Genomic DNA, 14,390 nt, shown 5'->3' with positions numbered 1-14,390 from the left:
ACAAATGGGCAATATCGTTGTACATACAATGTAATGGCTAATTGATACTAACCTTTTTAGAATGAGACAAATTAATGAGCAGTCTTAACATGTCCTAATTGGAATACTTAATTTTTTTATGAAAGCGATTATAGGCTGTACATTTTTCAATAAGAAGGCCGAATAAAATGTTTGTTTGAGTTGTTATAGAATTGTTATAGGTCTATAATAATTTATTGTAATTGGAGTTAAAATGTTTGTACTTTTCTGCTGCATTTGTTATCGCATCTATTCTATCTGTTGCCTTTGTAGTTGCGCCTGTTCTTCTTGCTGTTGCATTTTAGTTAGCTGCGCGTATGTTCTAGCTGCGACTGCATCAATTCCACAACCTTCTCCATCTTGAGTAGAATTTAATTGTAAAAAATAAAACTTGTAGGAACTATAACTGATCACTCTGCGTAGCACTGTAAGCTTCTCGATCAGTCGATCAGCAATCCCATCCTCGTTGACAAATAACTCTGTTGTGTTTTTACCTCATTCAACAAAAGTTTTCTACTCCTATTCAAAATTGCAAGAATGAAAGAAAAGTACCAAAAAAATTATAGGTATTTTTGGTATATCATCAAAAAGGCGTGTAACCAAAATATACTGTGATACAAAACGAGAGGCGCTGATTAACGAAAACGCAAAAGAGAAGACCTAAGGGGAATGAAAGCAAGGTACATTGTTTCAACGAAAACAAACCAAAATACACAACAAAATGTAATGGATTTTTTTATTCCCTTCACCAAAATGTGCAATGTCATTTACAAATTTGGAGTGACATGTAACTTAACTTTTTAAAGCACTACGGATATGTGATGTACTACAATATCAATGTAATATCAAAGGCTCTAAGGAGGTGAATCCGGCCACCCTCCGTAACGGGGACATCACTGGATTAAAAGTGGACTACTACCACTACTACTCTAATAACAATGGCAATGACGATTCGCTAAAAAACTCGGCAAGGTCATTTTGCAAGCCCAGCGAAAAGTTACTTACATGTCATTCAACATGTTTTTAAGTAGTTTATCTTCAACGTTTGTGTTAACGATAAGATAATGAATTATAAGAAATAAATTTCTTTCCAGTTTTGCAATACCTTTTTCAATTTCAACACACGATGTTTCAAAATTTAAACGCTTGCAATGAAACGTTTAACCAACCTGAGGTTCCTCCATTAATCAATCCAGGAGGAAGATTCATATTATGAGTTCCAGGTAGAATCATTAACTTGGGATGAGCTTTTATAGTGTTTGTAACGATGTAATACGTCATCCAATGTCAATAACTTGCAAAAAAATCATAATCCAACCATTTTTGGTAAAGTTTTTCATCGCTTTCGTTGCGGAGAATATCAGCTGTCCTGCAGACTGCCACTCTGCAAGCATTGTTGTCTGGTTGCATCATGATGTGGTTAGTGTCTGCCGTACAACCGTCCTCGCATAGCCCGTGATCAACCAAGACGTTTACTTACAACTTTGCAAAATCACTGGACATGTCTTTGTTTAATGAATCATAACAATGTAAGAATTTCCTTTGGATGGAATAATGTAACAAACGAAAATGGCCATTGCACAAGAAAGGAAGAAGAACAATTGGTCACAATTTGTCCTCATTTTCCATCATGTTCGTTTTGAAATTTTTTTACTTTATGGGTGTCATTAAGGTGTCGCATAAACCAGACTTTTGCTGAGCCAACCAACAGCTGATGAATTTTTATAGTTTTCTTCCAATTCGCTCTTCATTTTCTTGCAAAGGTAGTTACATGCTGTAAGCAAATCTAGCCAAGACACTTTGTGGTTTTTGTCAATTACAAGAGCGGGGTAATAAAAGTAGTATTTTTGCAATCAGCAGATGTGGCAGTGCACTCACTAATGACATTGTCCTACCGAATTTGATTTTTTGGTTCATTATTAGTGTAAAGCCTAATCAAATGACTTTTTTAATTTAGAAACTACCAGACTTGCGCGATAGGTTTTCTGTAACATTGGTGAAAATAATGTGCAGAGTATATTTTTTCACTAATTCTGGTTTCATTTTCATATTTTCCACAAAATTATCGACACTTTTGCTTTTAAGTGAGTTTGTTTTAAATCCCAAAAATGCTGCTCAATAATCCCTTGAGTTAAGTTTTCTCGAGATATATTTTTTAGTTCAGAAGAAATAACATTAGTAAACCAAGGGGAGTATCGAAAGTGGTCTTGCTCATTTTGGCATTGATGTTAAGACCAGTGTCAAGATAAATTTCCAAAATTAGCTGCGAAGTGACGCTAACTCGATTTAAAACAATTCGAATAAGTTGGGAACAAAAGTTCTTATCCAAATAGACATTTTCGTGCTTCAGGTTTGAACCGCAAGGGTCATTAAGGTGATACGAAAAGTTAATAGAATCTAAAAAAGCCACAAGTCGGTTGTTGGAGCGCAAGTAAAATGGAGATTTCAATTTTTATTTTTGATTGTCACGCACTCACGCATGCTGGTATATGAAAATAGTCATTCAGGTGGTTTTCATCGTTTTTTTCAATTTTTTTTTGTTACTTTTGAAACAATTTTAGTAGCCTTAAAAGGCAGTCTGTTAAAATTATAATCCATCTTAGAAGACATTCTTTCGCAATTGGAAAAGTAGTACCGTAGTATTTTTATAGACACTTGATTGAAGGCCGATTAAAATGTCAAAATTTCTAGGTACTTTTGATTTACGTAAAATACTTACCCATGTTCAATTTATTCTGCTCAACTTTCCTTCTTATGCTCGAGCAGATTAACACTTCTATGAAAGTAAATTTAACGCTGAACACAAATTAAACAGAACATTTCCGAAAAATCTTTTGGGAAAATTACTTTATAGACACTTGATTGAAGGCCAGTCAAACTTTCTAACAACTTTCAATTTACGTAAAATATTTATCCATGTTTAAACTATTCTGTTTAAGTTTTCTTTGTATGCCCGAGCACCAGATTAACATCTTTTGGAACGAAATGTAACGCCGATCACAAATCAAAAACAAAAATCCAAAAACTATTTCTGGAAAGTATTCAGAAGCTTAATTAAAGGTGGGTCAAAACGTGAAAATATTTACATATTTTTAATTTGCTTAAAATATTTACGCATCTTTAAACTATTATGCTCAAGTTTCTTTTGTTTGTCCGAGCACGAAATTGACTCCCTTGTAAAGGAAATTAAACACTGAACACAAATTGAAAAGAAAATTGCCGGTCGAAACGTCAAAATTTTTAATTATTTTCGATTTATGCAGAATATTTGCGCATATTTAAACTACTCTGCTACAGTGCTACAGTTTCCTTTGTATGCCCGAGCACAAAATTGAACCCCTTTGAAAGGAAATTTCACGCTGAACACAAATCAAAGAAAAGTCTGAAAAATGTTTCTTATAGGTGTTTGTGTAATGCTTACTTTGTTTTCCAAATTTTATGTAACAGTCTTAATTTCCGATTTTGTGTCTAACTTTTTGCAGTTGCTTTGCTGATGACAAATCGAGTTTTTTGTTTAAATTTCTGTGTTGACCTTCATTTTTACATTGAAAATGTTTAACTTTTGCTTTACCTTTACAGTGATGACGATATAACACACAAGTGAATAACTCACAAGTGAAAATCAATCTTTTGATATTTGGCATCATTTTGAGGAGTGTGAGGGGAATAAGAAGATGAACAAGTAGCGCTTAGCGCCACTAGTGATAAAAAAGCATTTTGCTTATTTCAAGAAACCTATACACATTTTTTGAGATTTTTCAATGGGTCTAGTCCAGGGCTACTCAATTGGCGGACCGCGGTCCGAATCCGGACCTTCTGGGTGTTGAAGGTGGGCCTCGGGCTTCTGGAAGAATAACTTCATTGCCACATTTTAGGGCCTCTTTAAACAGATTTTCATTAGGGAAAAGCAATTTTTTGTGATTATCCAAGGAGCTGGGGGCTTCGCCCCCAGACCCCCCAATGCTTTGCCGTCTTCTCTGATGTGCGATCCACACAGCTACACTACAAAGGAACACAATACATTTTTTTCCTTTTATGTTTCTTTGTTTGTGTCAGACAAAAATCCAAGTTGTGTTACATACTACCTGAAAAGTGTTTCGGTGCTCGTAGGCTACTGGTTGTTTAATTTTCGTAGTTGCATATTAAATATTCACCAGACCGCAAAAATATTCAACTTGGACCTTGGTCAAAATGGACCTTTGCTAACATTAGTTAAGTAGCCCTGGTCTAGTCTGACAGAAACAGATGATGTCATAATAAAAGTCATGGTGGCGTCATTGCAAACTTTTGAACTTACGTTATACAGTAATGATCTATTAAAGGGTAAGAGATTAGTACATTACTCTGTAAGACAAGACAGCAAAATTAGTAATTTACATTGCGGTATTGCTACTTCCTACCCTTGTCAAATTGTAAGAGTGAAAACAATTTAACTGCGCAAATAAGAAAAAGAAGTTACTCAGAAAGAAAAACTATTGCTGTAATATCGACACTACCGTTTTTCAAAACAGACTAAATATCCAGCATAAAAATAACTTAGGACAGAAAATCAATTACAGCTGAACATTACTAAAATATAAATGTAAAAAAACAATGGTAATGCAATGTCAAACAATGTTAGTGCTTCAAACTTTAAAACTAGCGCTTCAAATTAACAAAGGAGCTTTTGGACATGATATGCCTTAAAGCTCCTTTGTTTGATTTGAATTACTCTAATCAGCCAAATTTACATTTCCTTTTTCCTCTTCCTTCTACCATAAATACTTCACCGCATTCGTTTTATTTTGTTGTGATATTGTTGCTTGGAATGCACCAGAAGAATCTCTGAAATTTCACACACCCAGGAGTTGCTTATGCTTATTTGTGGATGTATTTTTTTTATGATCGCATGCTTATGGAGTATATTGCAAAAAGGTGGTAGCTCAAACTATCTTTCAGGTTTAGGAGATGAAGATGCAAGCAGCCATGACAGTGGGCACTATTTTGAACAAACTTCTGTGGCTATTAGTGGAAGTGATTTTCCTTCAAACCAGCGTAACAGCAGTGAAGAAGAAGGAGGGAGCAGTGTTGATGAGGGCATTGATGTCGAATCTGATATGTCCACCACCAGAAAAAAAATAAAAAACAGTTCCAACTGGTGGATGAATAGCAAACAAGAGGAAATCGACTCTTCTCTAAAAGTAGGTCAAATTGTTTACCTCATCTAATTGTGGAAAAATAAAAAACAATTTTCTATGAGAAACTGAATTGTTAAGTGTATTGAAGATGCAATATTTCGTTGCATAGCACTATAAAGATGGTCAATTCAGGCCTCGAAATTCTGGCGGTCATGGCGGACATGACCTCCGGAATGACCTCATGTCTGCCGAAGCCGACTCATTGGTCGGTCATAAATGACCGCCGCAAAATTTTTGACAAAAATAGACCTAATGCAGCAAAAAGATATTTTAAATTTGAATTGTTACAATTGTTTGTTTAACGCGAACAAATACGGAGCTGAAACAATAATAGTACAGGCAATCGCTTTAAAGATCACATTAGAGTGGCGTGGTTAACGAGATGATGGCAAAAGTAGCCATTTTTACATCATTTCAACGCCTTGCAATGTTGCCTTGAAATAAAGTTGTCTGAACTTTTCGGCAGGATATGTATTCTAATTTTAACAATGAGGATTATTGCGTTACATTGATTGTTTGTTAAAAAGAAACGTCACAGAGAAGCAAGTTTCAGCTGGGTTCCACACGTGCTTAGGCGAATGTGGCGACCTTATTCACGCTGATAGTACTGATAGAAATAGAATTTCTGCACATAAGGGAGCGTGTTAGACTAACACTATTGTGTTAGTTAGTTAACACTAACACTATTGAGGGCTAACACTATTGAGTCACTGATGCACATTTGTGTGGACGGTCCTGAGCTGGAGATTTACGACCCCGCGCCGGCAGTAATTGCTTGGCACAACGATTCTATAACGCGAAAACCGCGGAATAAGTGATCGTAGTTGCTTTTGTAATAAGAAAATTTGGATTGTTGTTTTCAATTGTGTTTATTGCGTCATTACACGACTGTCATTAACGCACTGATTTATTTGCAAGCAATCTGCTCCAGTATACTTCAGGGTCGGTTAATTAATCCATCAACCATTGCAGAGTTATTCTGTTGTAGAAAATCTTCTTCTACAAACACGACTACACAATACTGTAGTGTGATTTTGTGCAAAATCTGCATGCAAAAAATATGTCCGGTTGAGATATTAAATGTCCGCTGAAAAGGCCAGTCCGGTAGGACATGCTTGACCGCCGGAAAAAAGTACAAATTTCGAGGCCTGTCAATTGGCCATACATATCATTTTTAACATAATAATTTTCACTGTTTGTGTGCCATTACATTATTTTAGTTAACATTACTCTACAGAACTTTCAATTCCAACCAAACAGTGTACCGTAGTCTCCAGTTGCTTTAATATGAGTAGTGGGGAGTTTAATGTTTTTTTCAATTCCGACTTTGGCCTTGGATGTAGAACATAACTGGGCATTCTAGGGCCTTTGGAAATTTCAGACCGAAATTTCAAGCCCTCATTCTGAGATTCTCCGCTCAGTCCCTTTCCATTTACCAGTCTATTTTATCTGCTGGTTTCAGTTTAATCACGTAAATTGATTTGTCTTTGGTATGCATCTGCTGCTACCTAAACGTGGTTCAGAGAGTTCCCGTGCCCCAGTGGCCTCTGGAGCTGCACTGACGGAAATTAACTGCTTCCAGAAGGGTTACCCAACCCATGCCAGATTAGTCGAAAGGTAGAGGCCAGACAAAACGTAGTCCAGAGTAACCAAGTCCCCAATAGCGGAACAGGTGGATGAAGTCAATCAAGCTCAACAACTGTGAAGGTGGATGAACGCTGCAGCATGTCACCAGCATCAATCGTCTTGGCTTATCTTGCCATTGGACAAAACTGATGGCCTTGTCAAGTTTATTTGTGTTTGTTGAGTGTGCGCTATTAAGTCCATGATAATCAACTCACACGCAGTCGCACAGGCGTCTTTGCATCAATTTATTGTGAAGACAATCATCCTCGAAGACAAGGATTAGCCATCAGCTTCTGCTGCAATAACCAATTGAAAACCTTAGGGGTCAGCTGCTGCTCAAGAGGCCTATCAACAGCAAGTTGTTGTTATGGATAGTTGTCAACGCGAGGTGGTTGTTGAGAAAGCTCTATATATGGGACACTAGACAATGTTTTAATACCATACTGTTCAAAAGTTTTTTGTTTTTTTTTATTTCCTTACAGTTCACACTGCACAGCATTGCACTCCAGACAAGAAAAGGCAACATTAATGAATGAACTGTTTTTTCTTTCAGAAATATTTCCAATTAAAACATCAACTAAGGGGTTTTGTGAACATAACACCTTCACTGTTCCACTATGATACGGAGTTTCAATATGTATCCTTGCTAACAGTCGTGGTATCAAAGTGTTCTTAATTGACATGACATGGCCGACTTTTCCAGTTAACTAATTTTTACATGGGGAAATGGATAGGGGAAATTATTGACGTTTGAAGTTGCTCAATTAGACCATGAAAATACTTGAGAGAGTGACAGAACAACTGATTAGGAAACACGTGCAGATCCATATCGTGGTTATTGCCAGGCTCAATTTCAACCTCCACAAGTTCAGATAATCTGCATTGTAAGCGCTTCCTCTATCACATGCCAGTAGTTACCAGAATGGAGTAGTACTAAATCATCAGCGTAGGTGTACTGGCGTGACATAGTTTTTAGCATGTTGCTAATGCAGATGTTAAATAGTAGGTGTGATAAGCATGATCCTTGCGAAACACCGTTTCGCGACCGGCCGACTACACTGCTCATCATTGGTTTTCAACAAAAAAGGTCCGATTTTCCAGAATATTTGTGAGAAATCGCACTACATGTTTGTCTGGAATCATGCAGAGGAGCTTTACTAAATTAACCCTTGGTGCTACGCAGTGTCATAAGCAACATTGAGATCCACAAAAATTAGTCCTGCTTTGTTGCCCTTCTCAACTTTTATGCATGGTATGTATGTTGGCAACTGTACTACTACTGTATTGTTTTCGATCCATCGCTTCACCCACCATTTTCACCATTGCAAAGCCTTGTATATTTTACAGTAAAGTATGTTCTGCTGATGTTTAACCAATCAGTACACGTGGTTGAACAAGCTGTGTTGACCCACGTTAATCTAGAATTCAAAAAGTCGTTACATGCAAAATAAAACTGGGAATGAACATTCAAAAAAACTCTAAAGTGATAAGACTGCAACACAACCAATGCCACGGCTGGATTATATCTTGTGTATCCGTTGAAATCACGTCACTTTGATACAATTTTACTTCCACTGGCAAACACAATGGCTGCAGAGTAATTCAGCTGCTTGTCACCTATTAGGGCAAAATCATATGGGAGAGGAAAGTTGGTAAATTTTTGAAAGTTGTCAAATGGGTACCTGTTATACATTTTTGGTATGGTGTTGCATTATAGTTTCACACTGTGTACTTTATTTTTCAAATTTCTACATTCTGAATACAAATTTTTAGCCTTATTTACTAATGAGGAAATGTTGTTGAGTATGTTGCACAAAATGCCTTGTTTTCGCCAAGTGATATAGCGGTCAATTTTTGTGTAAATTTAAATATTTTTTGGGCTACAGTGACACAAACTAATGTATTTGCAGCTTCTTCTTTTAACTTGCACTGGTGCTATAACATAGCATCACATTATGGTTCCCAAAATCAACCTAACTCTGATGTCCCGTAGTGTAACGAAATGTTGATTTTTTTCACAAATTTCTTTATATTTCAAAATATAACTCGGTTAGAGAATAAATTTTTTTTGCAGTCTAACAAGCATGCTAGTTATACCTTTGTGTAACAATATTAACAGATTTGAAAAAAAACTACTGCCTTGAATAATGAGAAATAATTGTGTCCCGTAGTGTAACTATTTGTTATGTCCCGTAGTGTAACATGACCTTCAATGCAATATTTACATTCACACTCTACATATGAATTTCAGTTAACAACTTAGAATGATTTTAATTGAATCAGAATCAGTAAATTAACCATATTAACCATGTTTTAGACAACAATGCCTACTTCAGGGGCAGATAGGACAAAAAAATGTTGTGAAAAGAAGGCTGCAGACCTAGAAAAGTTTTAAAAAGACTAGAAATTGGAAGTCCAGAAATACAGGAACAAGAGAATAATAAAGGAATCAACACTTGATACGGATGAACAGCATAAACTGAGAGAACAGAGAGAGAATGAAAGGATAAGGAAAGCAAAAAATTCAAATGAGCATAATGCAGAAAACACGGCAATAGGCTACCAATAACACCAACATCGCAATATAAGACAGATTCTGCAAGGAATAAGGCTATTTCAAGAACGAGAAAAGCACTTCCGTAATCACCGAGAAAAAGAAAATTACGAGAACTTGGTGGTAGTGTGAAGCGGGCGGCTTATGATCTTGTCATATCCAGACGAATTATCGTACATGACTTAGATTCTTTTGTGATTGCTGCCCAGGTCAATGAAGATTCTAAAATCAAAATCATAAAAACTACTAAAGATGAAATTACAGAAACAATAAAGAAAGAGGAGTGGAAGGGAAAATTTGATGGAGAACCTGCCTTGGATGGAATTAGAAAAGCCCATCAAATAACATTGGAACAGCAAGAACCAATTCAAAATTATCTCTCGTCAACAAATCATCAAACTACTGATTTTCAAAATGAAAGAGACGAAGATGACGAAATTGAAAACTCATGGGTTGCAGTAATTTATGACAAAAATTTCTGCGTAGGGAAGGTTTTGACACACCTTAAATCTGAAGGAAGGATACGAATTAAATATCCAACATCGTGTGGACCTAATCGCTATCAACATCCAGAGGATGATGATATTGGAGTGACAAACCTAAAGGGTATTTTGGCTAAAACAGTGGAGCCTGAGCTGATGGCAGGTGCTGGTAGGATTATTTACAGTTTACCTGGAAGCAAATATCAGAACTTGGTACATGCCTTTACAAGTACATAAATACATACACACTGACTAACATAGAATGTTATTTGATACATAAGTTGCTGTGAATTTTTCGTTTGTTTTGAATTAAATAATGCAAGGAAAATGTGTCCCGTAGTGTAACGTCCCGTAGTGTAACATACTAAACATTGTAGAGATTCAGTTTAAATTATTTCAAACTTCTGAGATTATCGCCCATGACACAAATAAAGCCATACACACATTTGCCGCAAAAAAATTTAATGTTAAAGGCTAATTGAGGAAGAAATTCTGATCGCAGAAAAATGGGTAAATTGATGGTTGTTTCAGGTGTCCCGTAGTGTAACGTCACAATTAGGGTTGAAATATCCGGATATCGGTTAACCGATTAACCAAGGCACTTTCACCTATCTGATATCCGGATAGTTTTTTGTCGGTTAACCGTGTAATAAAAAAATAAAAGTGTTACTGTGTGTTGAGTGTTTTACGCCTCTTTTGCAATTTTGAAATCCGATATTTTAGCTATGGGTGGCCAATAGCATCCCGCAGTTATCTACACTGCGATAAACGTGGTGTGGTGACTTCCCATAAGAGGTGAAAACTGCGAAATCGGCAACATTAGAAGAAATATTTCTTAGAAGTTTTGATTGATCCATACGGCGGCTTTTAGCGCTATTATGACGTCACTGCAGTCTGCAAGCAAGTCTTTCTATTACCACACGTCCTCACCTCACAGTCCAAAAGTTAGATAGACGCAAAACGCAGTGAAAGAAGAGTGAGACAGTAGGCTTATATCTTACTTCGAGTGTATAAAAAATACTGAAATGGAGTTCAAACGTTTTAAAAGTGAAAATCCTGTGTGGGCCTACTACCTACGTTCAAGAAATGGCGAGAAGGCAAAGTGTGAAACGTGCAAAACTACTATTTCCTGCAAAGGAGGATCTACAGGGGCCATGAGAAACCACTTGCATTTGAAACACAAGATTCAGGTTGAGACTAAAAAGACAAAAAAGCAAAGTTCTTCTTTGGCAATGACAGACAGCAGATCCACTGGTACAAGCAGGATTGACAATTTTTTTAAACCAGCCAAAGATTCGTTAGAGAGAATTGTTGCAGAGCTAGCAGCTGTTGACAGAATTTCTTTCAACACAATTGCTACCAGCAATCAAATGAGACAAGCATTTTTATCCAGAGGATATAAGTTACCACAAAGCGTGGTAACTGTCAGAAATCTTGTCATGACATTCTACCACCAACTGAAAAGCAATACGAAAGATAAAATCGAAATGGAAAAAATGAGTACAAAATTCTGCTCTATCACGCTTGATGAGTATACAAGCACAAGAAACAGAAGATACATGAATCTGAACCTTCACTATCACGAAGACTACATTAATCTTGGAATGGCGAGGATAAAAGGCTCCATGCCAGCTAAAAACGTTGAGGATTTGGTGAAAGAAAGATTGCACGAATTTGGCCTAAAGATGGAAGATATTGTTGCAGCCACCACAGATGGAGCTAGTGTGATGAAAAGTTTTGGAAGGCTGGTTTGTTGCATCCACCAGCTTTGCTTTGCACATGGTTATCATTTAGCTGTCATGGATTTCTTGTATGCTAGGCAAAAAAACGTTGATGAACTGGAAGAAGAAAGCGAAAATGATGAAGGATCGGAACATTTAGAAGAGGAGATGGAAGAAGTAGAAGATGTTCTAGATTTTGTGGAGGGTGAAAGTAATGGCTTAAATCTTCAAGAATTTGTTTCTGACTTGATAAAAAAGGTTAGAAAGGTGGTAATTCTGTTTCGCAGAAGTCCTCTTAAGAATGAAATTTTGCAAAAGCACGTTCAAAGACAGTTCAATACCGAGTTGAAGTTAATTCTAGATTCAAAAACCAGATGGAACAGCCTTTTACAAATGATAGAACGGTTTGTAAAAGTGGAGACATGCATCAGATTGGCTCTTGTTGAAGTTAATTCTCCCATTACAATCACTGAGAGGGAAACAAAGATCCTCAAAGATGTGGTTAATGTCCTTGAACCTGTCAAACACGCAGTAGATGCACTTTGCAGAAGAGATTCCACGCTGCTGACAGCTGAACGAATTCACGATTTTGTACTTAAAACTCTTTCTGATACTGATTCTGCGTTTTCAGAATGTCTCAGATCTTGCCTTCAGATCAGAATCAAAGAAAGGCGAGACACATGTCTCACTCACCTACTTGAATACCTGCATGATCCCAGATTTTTGATGGATGATAAACTCGACACGTTTGGTGAATTCGGAAAAAGAAGCAAGGTATACGCTCTCGCAGCAACCCTATTGCAAAGGTTACTTGGAGAGGTTGCAAGAGATCCTGAACCTAGAGTAGAAGATGAAAGCAACTTGGTATCAACTACTTCTGCAAGGGTAGAAAGAGGGCCTACATCTTTGAAGGAACAACTGGAGCAAGCCATCATGTCAGCATCTGTTGCTGCTACTGCAACTCCACCTTCCAAATCCAATACCATAGAACTTAGCAGAAGGACAATCCGAAAAGAATGTGAAGTCTATGAAGCAACAGCGAAACGGCCGGCCAATCTTCAAATTCTTTATGAAGCGCTGCTTACCATTCAGCCCACTTCTGTAGAAGCAGAAAGAGCATTCAGTGCATGCGGGCTTTTTGCTACAAAACTCCGGTCTCGTCTAAACGATTCAACTATTGATGCGTTGTGCTTTATTCGAAATGCATTACAGAAAAAATAGTTTTCGTTTTATTGAAAACCATAGTTTTCGTTTTATTGTGTAAAAATGAAACAGAGTTGATCCATTAACTTGTAACTGAGTTGCTTGTAAGATAACATGTGTATTTTAGTGGTTAAAAGACTAGATATGCTGCGACAGGGTAGCTTTCCAGTGTTCCTTCCAATATCCGGTTAACCGGATATTAAAATTGTCAAATATCCGTATATATCCGTTATCCGGATATCAAGCTTTTACAACTATCCGTTCAACCCTAGTCACAATTTTAGTTAAAACAATTACTAAAATTGATCTTTTTGTGGAAAAACGTTTATTAAAGCAAAGTTCATCACCAGCAGATTTCAAAAATGATTTTCAATAGAATTTAATAATAAAGAATCATAATGATGAAGTCAAATAAAAAAAAAAATTGTCATTTGTCCCGTAGTGTAACAAATGATTTAGCCCATTAGCAGTTCAGGGCAGCAATTTTGTTTAAGTGCTCACCCGTAGTCTAATGTTCAAGCTGCACAATGTGTTTAAAAAGATCTTTTTATCCAGGAAGGGCCATATGTGTATGAGCTGTTTTCTATCATGGTGCACTCCGGCAGTGCTGCAGGAGGCCACTACTATGCTTATATCAAGTCTTTCGAAAATAACCAATGGTATAGCTTCAATGACCAGGTATTGGTGACATTTCTTGACTATTGTGCATGATATCGGATCTGTTTTTTAATTTTTTTATAGTAATATACTTCCAAATATGTTGTATTTTTGTTGTTTAACGACCTGTACATGTGCTTGTTATTTTGCACAAATTTAATGTTTATAGATTTATATCTGGCTTATACTAGTCATACAATTCAATGGCATTGCTTTACATCAGTAGTTGTCACCTTTTTTGTGCGGGGCTCATTTTTAAAACCCAAATTTTGTAAGGCTGCAATAAAAGAAAATAAATCGTATTTAACATATTACAGTAGTCCCCGCTTATTAAGCCCACCTTAGGACCAGTCGATTTTGGGCTGATTTGACAGGTGGCCCTGTTGAGTGGAGGACGATTCTCTGTCACTCCCATACATTCAGTAATTCTGGACTAGACCAAGTTGGGCTTAATGAGCGTGTGGGCCTATTAATCGTTAATAAGCGGAGACTGATGTACTATAAATTAACAAATACAAACAAAACAATTTACTGTAATGTGAAACTTGATTTTGGCTATGACTTGTATAAGTTTTTCCAAAATGAGGGGTATTCTTGAAAGATGCAGAATGCAAAAGCTGGTTAAGATGATGGTATATCAAGATAGGATACTTTCCTTCCACGGTACTCAACTCTAAAAGTGAAGTGGATGATCACATTGGAATGCTTGTGTCAGCTCCACAATCCACATCTGACTGCAGCACTCCAACTTGGCATAAAATTTTGCTTGATTTGGAAAAAATCATAAAATAACATAAAAATTTTGACACAATCATAAAAAATCATAAAATTTAGTTGTGATGGAGAACTGAGCATGTAAAAATTAAAAAAAAATTAATAGTGTAATGTGTAATAGTTCCAACTATGATGACAGCATAATTATTTGTGTACCGATTGTGACGCCGTCTGTGGA

The 14,390-nt window shown here is 36.6% G+C and overlaps 1 protein-coding gene across 1 annotated transcript in view; it reads left to right on the top strand.

Moving 5' to 3' along the window:
- LOC145771273 (ubiquitin carboxyl-terminal hydrolase 47-like) overlaps positions 1-14,390 on the top strand; it is a 247,893-nt gene that overhangs the window by 68,136 nt on the left and 165,367 nt on the right. Inside the window, exons 10-11 of the mRNA XM_082583009.1 lie at positions 4,957-5,198; positions 13,337-13,459. Coding sequence (XP_082439135.1) covers positions 4,957-5,198; positions 13,337-13,459 — 365 coding nt within the window. The remainder of the gene's footprint in view (positions 1-4,956; positions 5,199-13,336; positions 13,460-14,390) is intronic.

This window comes from Aplidium turbinatum, chromosome 5 (assembly GCF_918807975.1).
Source record: "Aplidium turbinatum chromosome 5, kaAplTurb1.1, whole genome shotgun sequence".
Classification (NCBI taxonomy): domain Eukaryota; kingdom Metazoa; phylum Chordata; class Ascidiacea; order Aplousobranchia; family Polyclinidae; genus Aplidium; species Aplidium turbinatum.
This window is presented reverse-complemented; position numbering and strand designations above follow the sequence as displayed.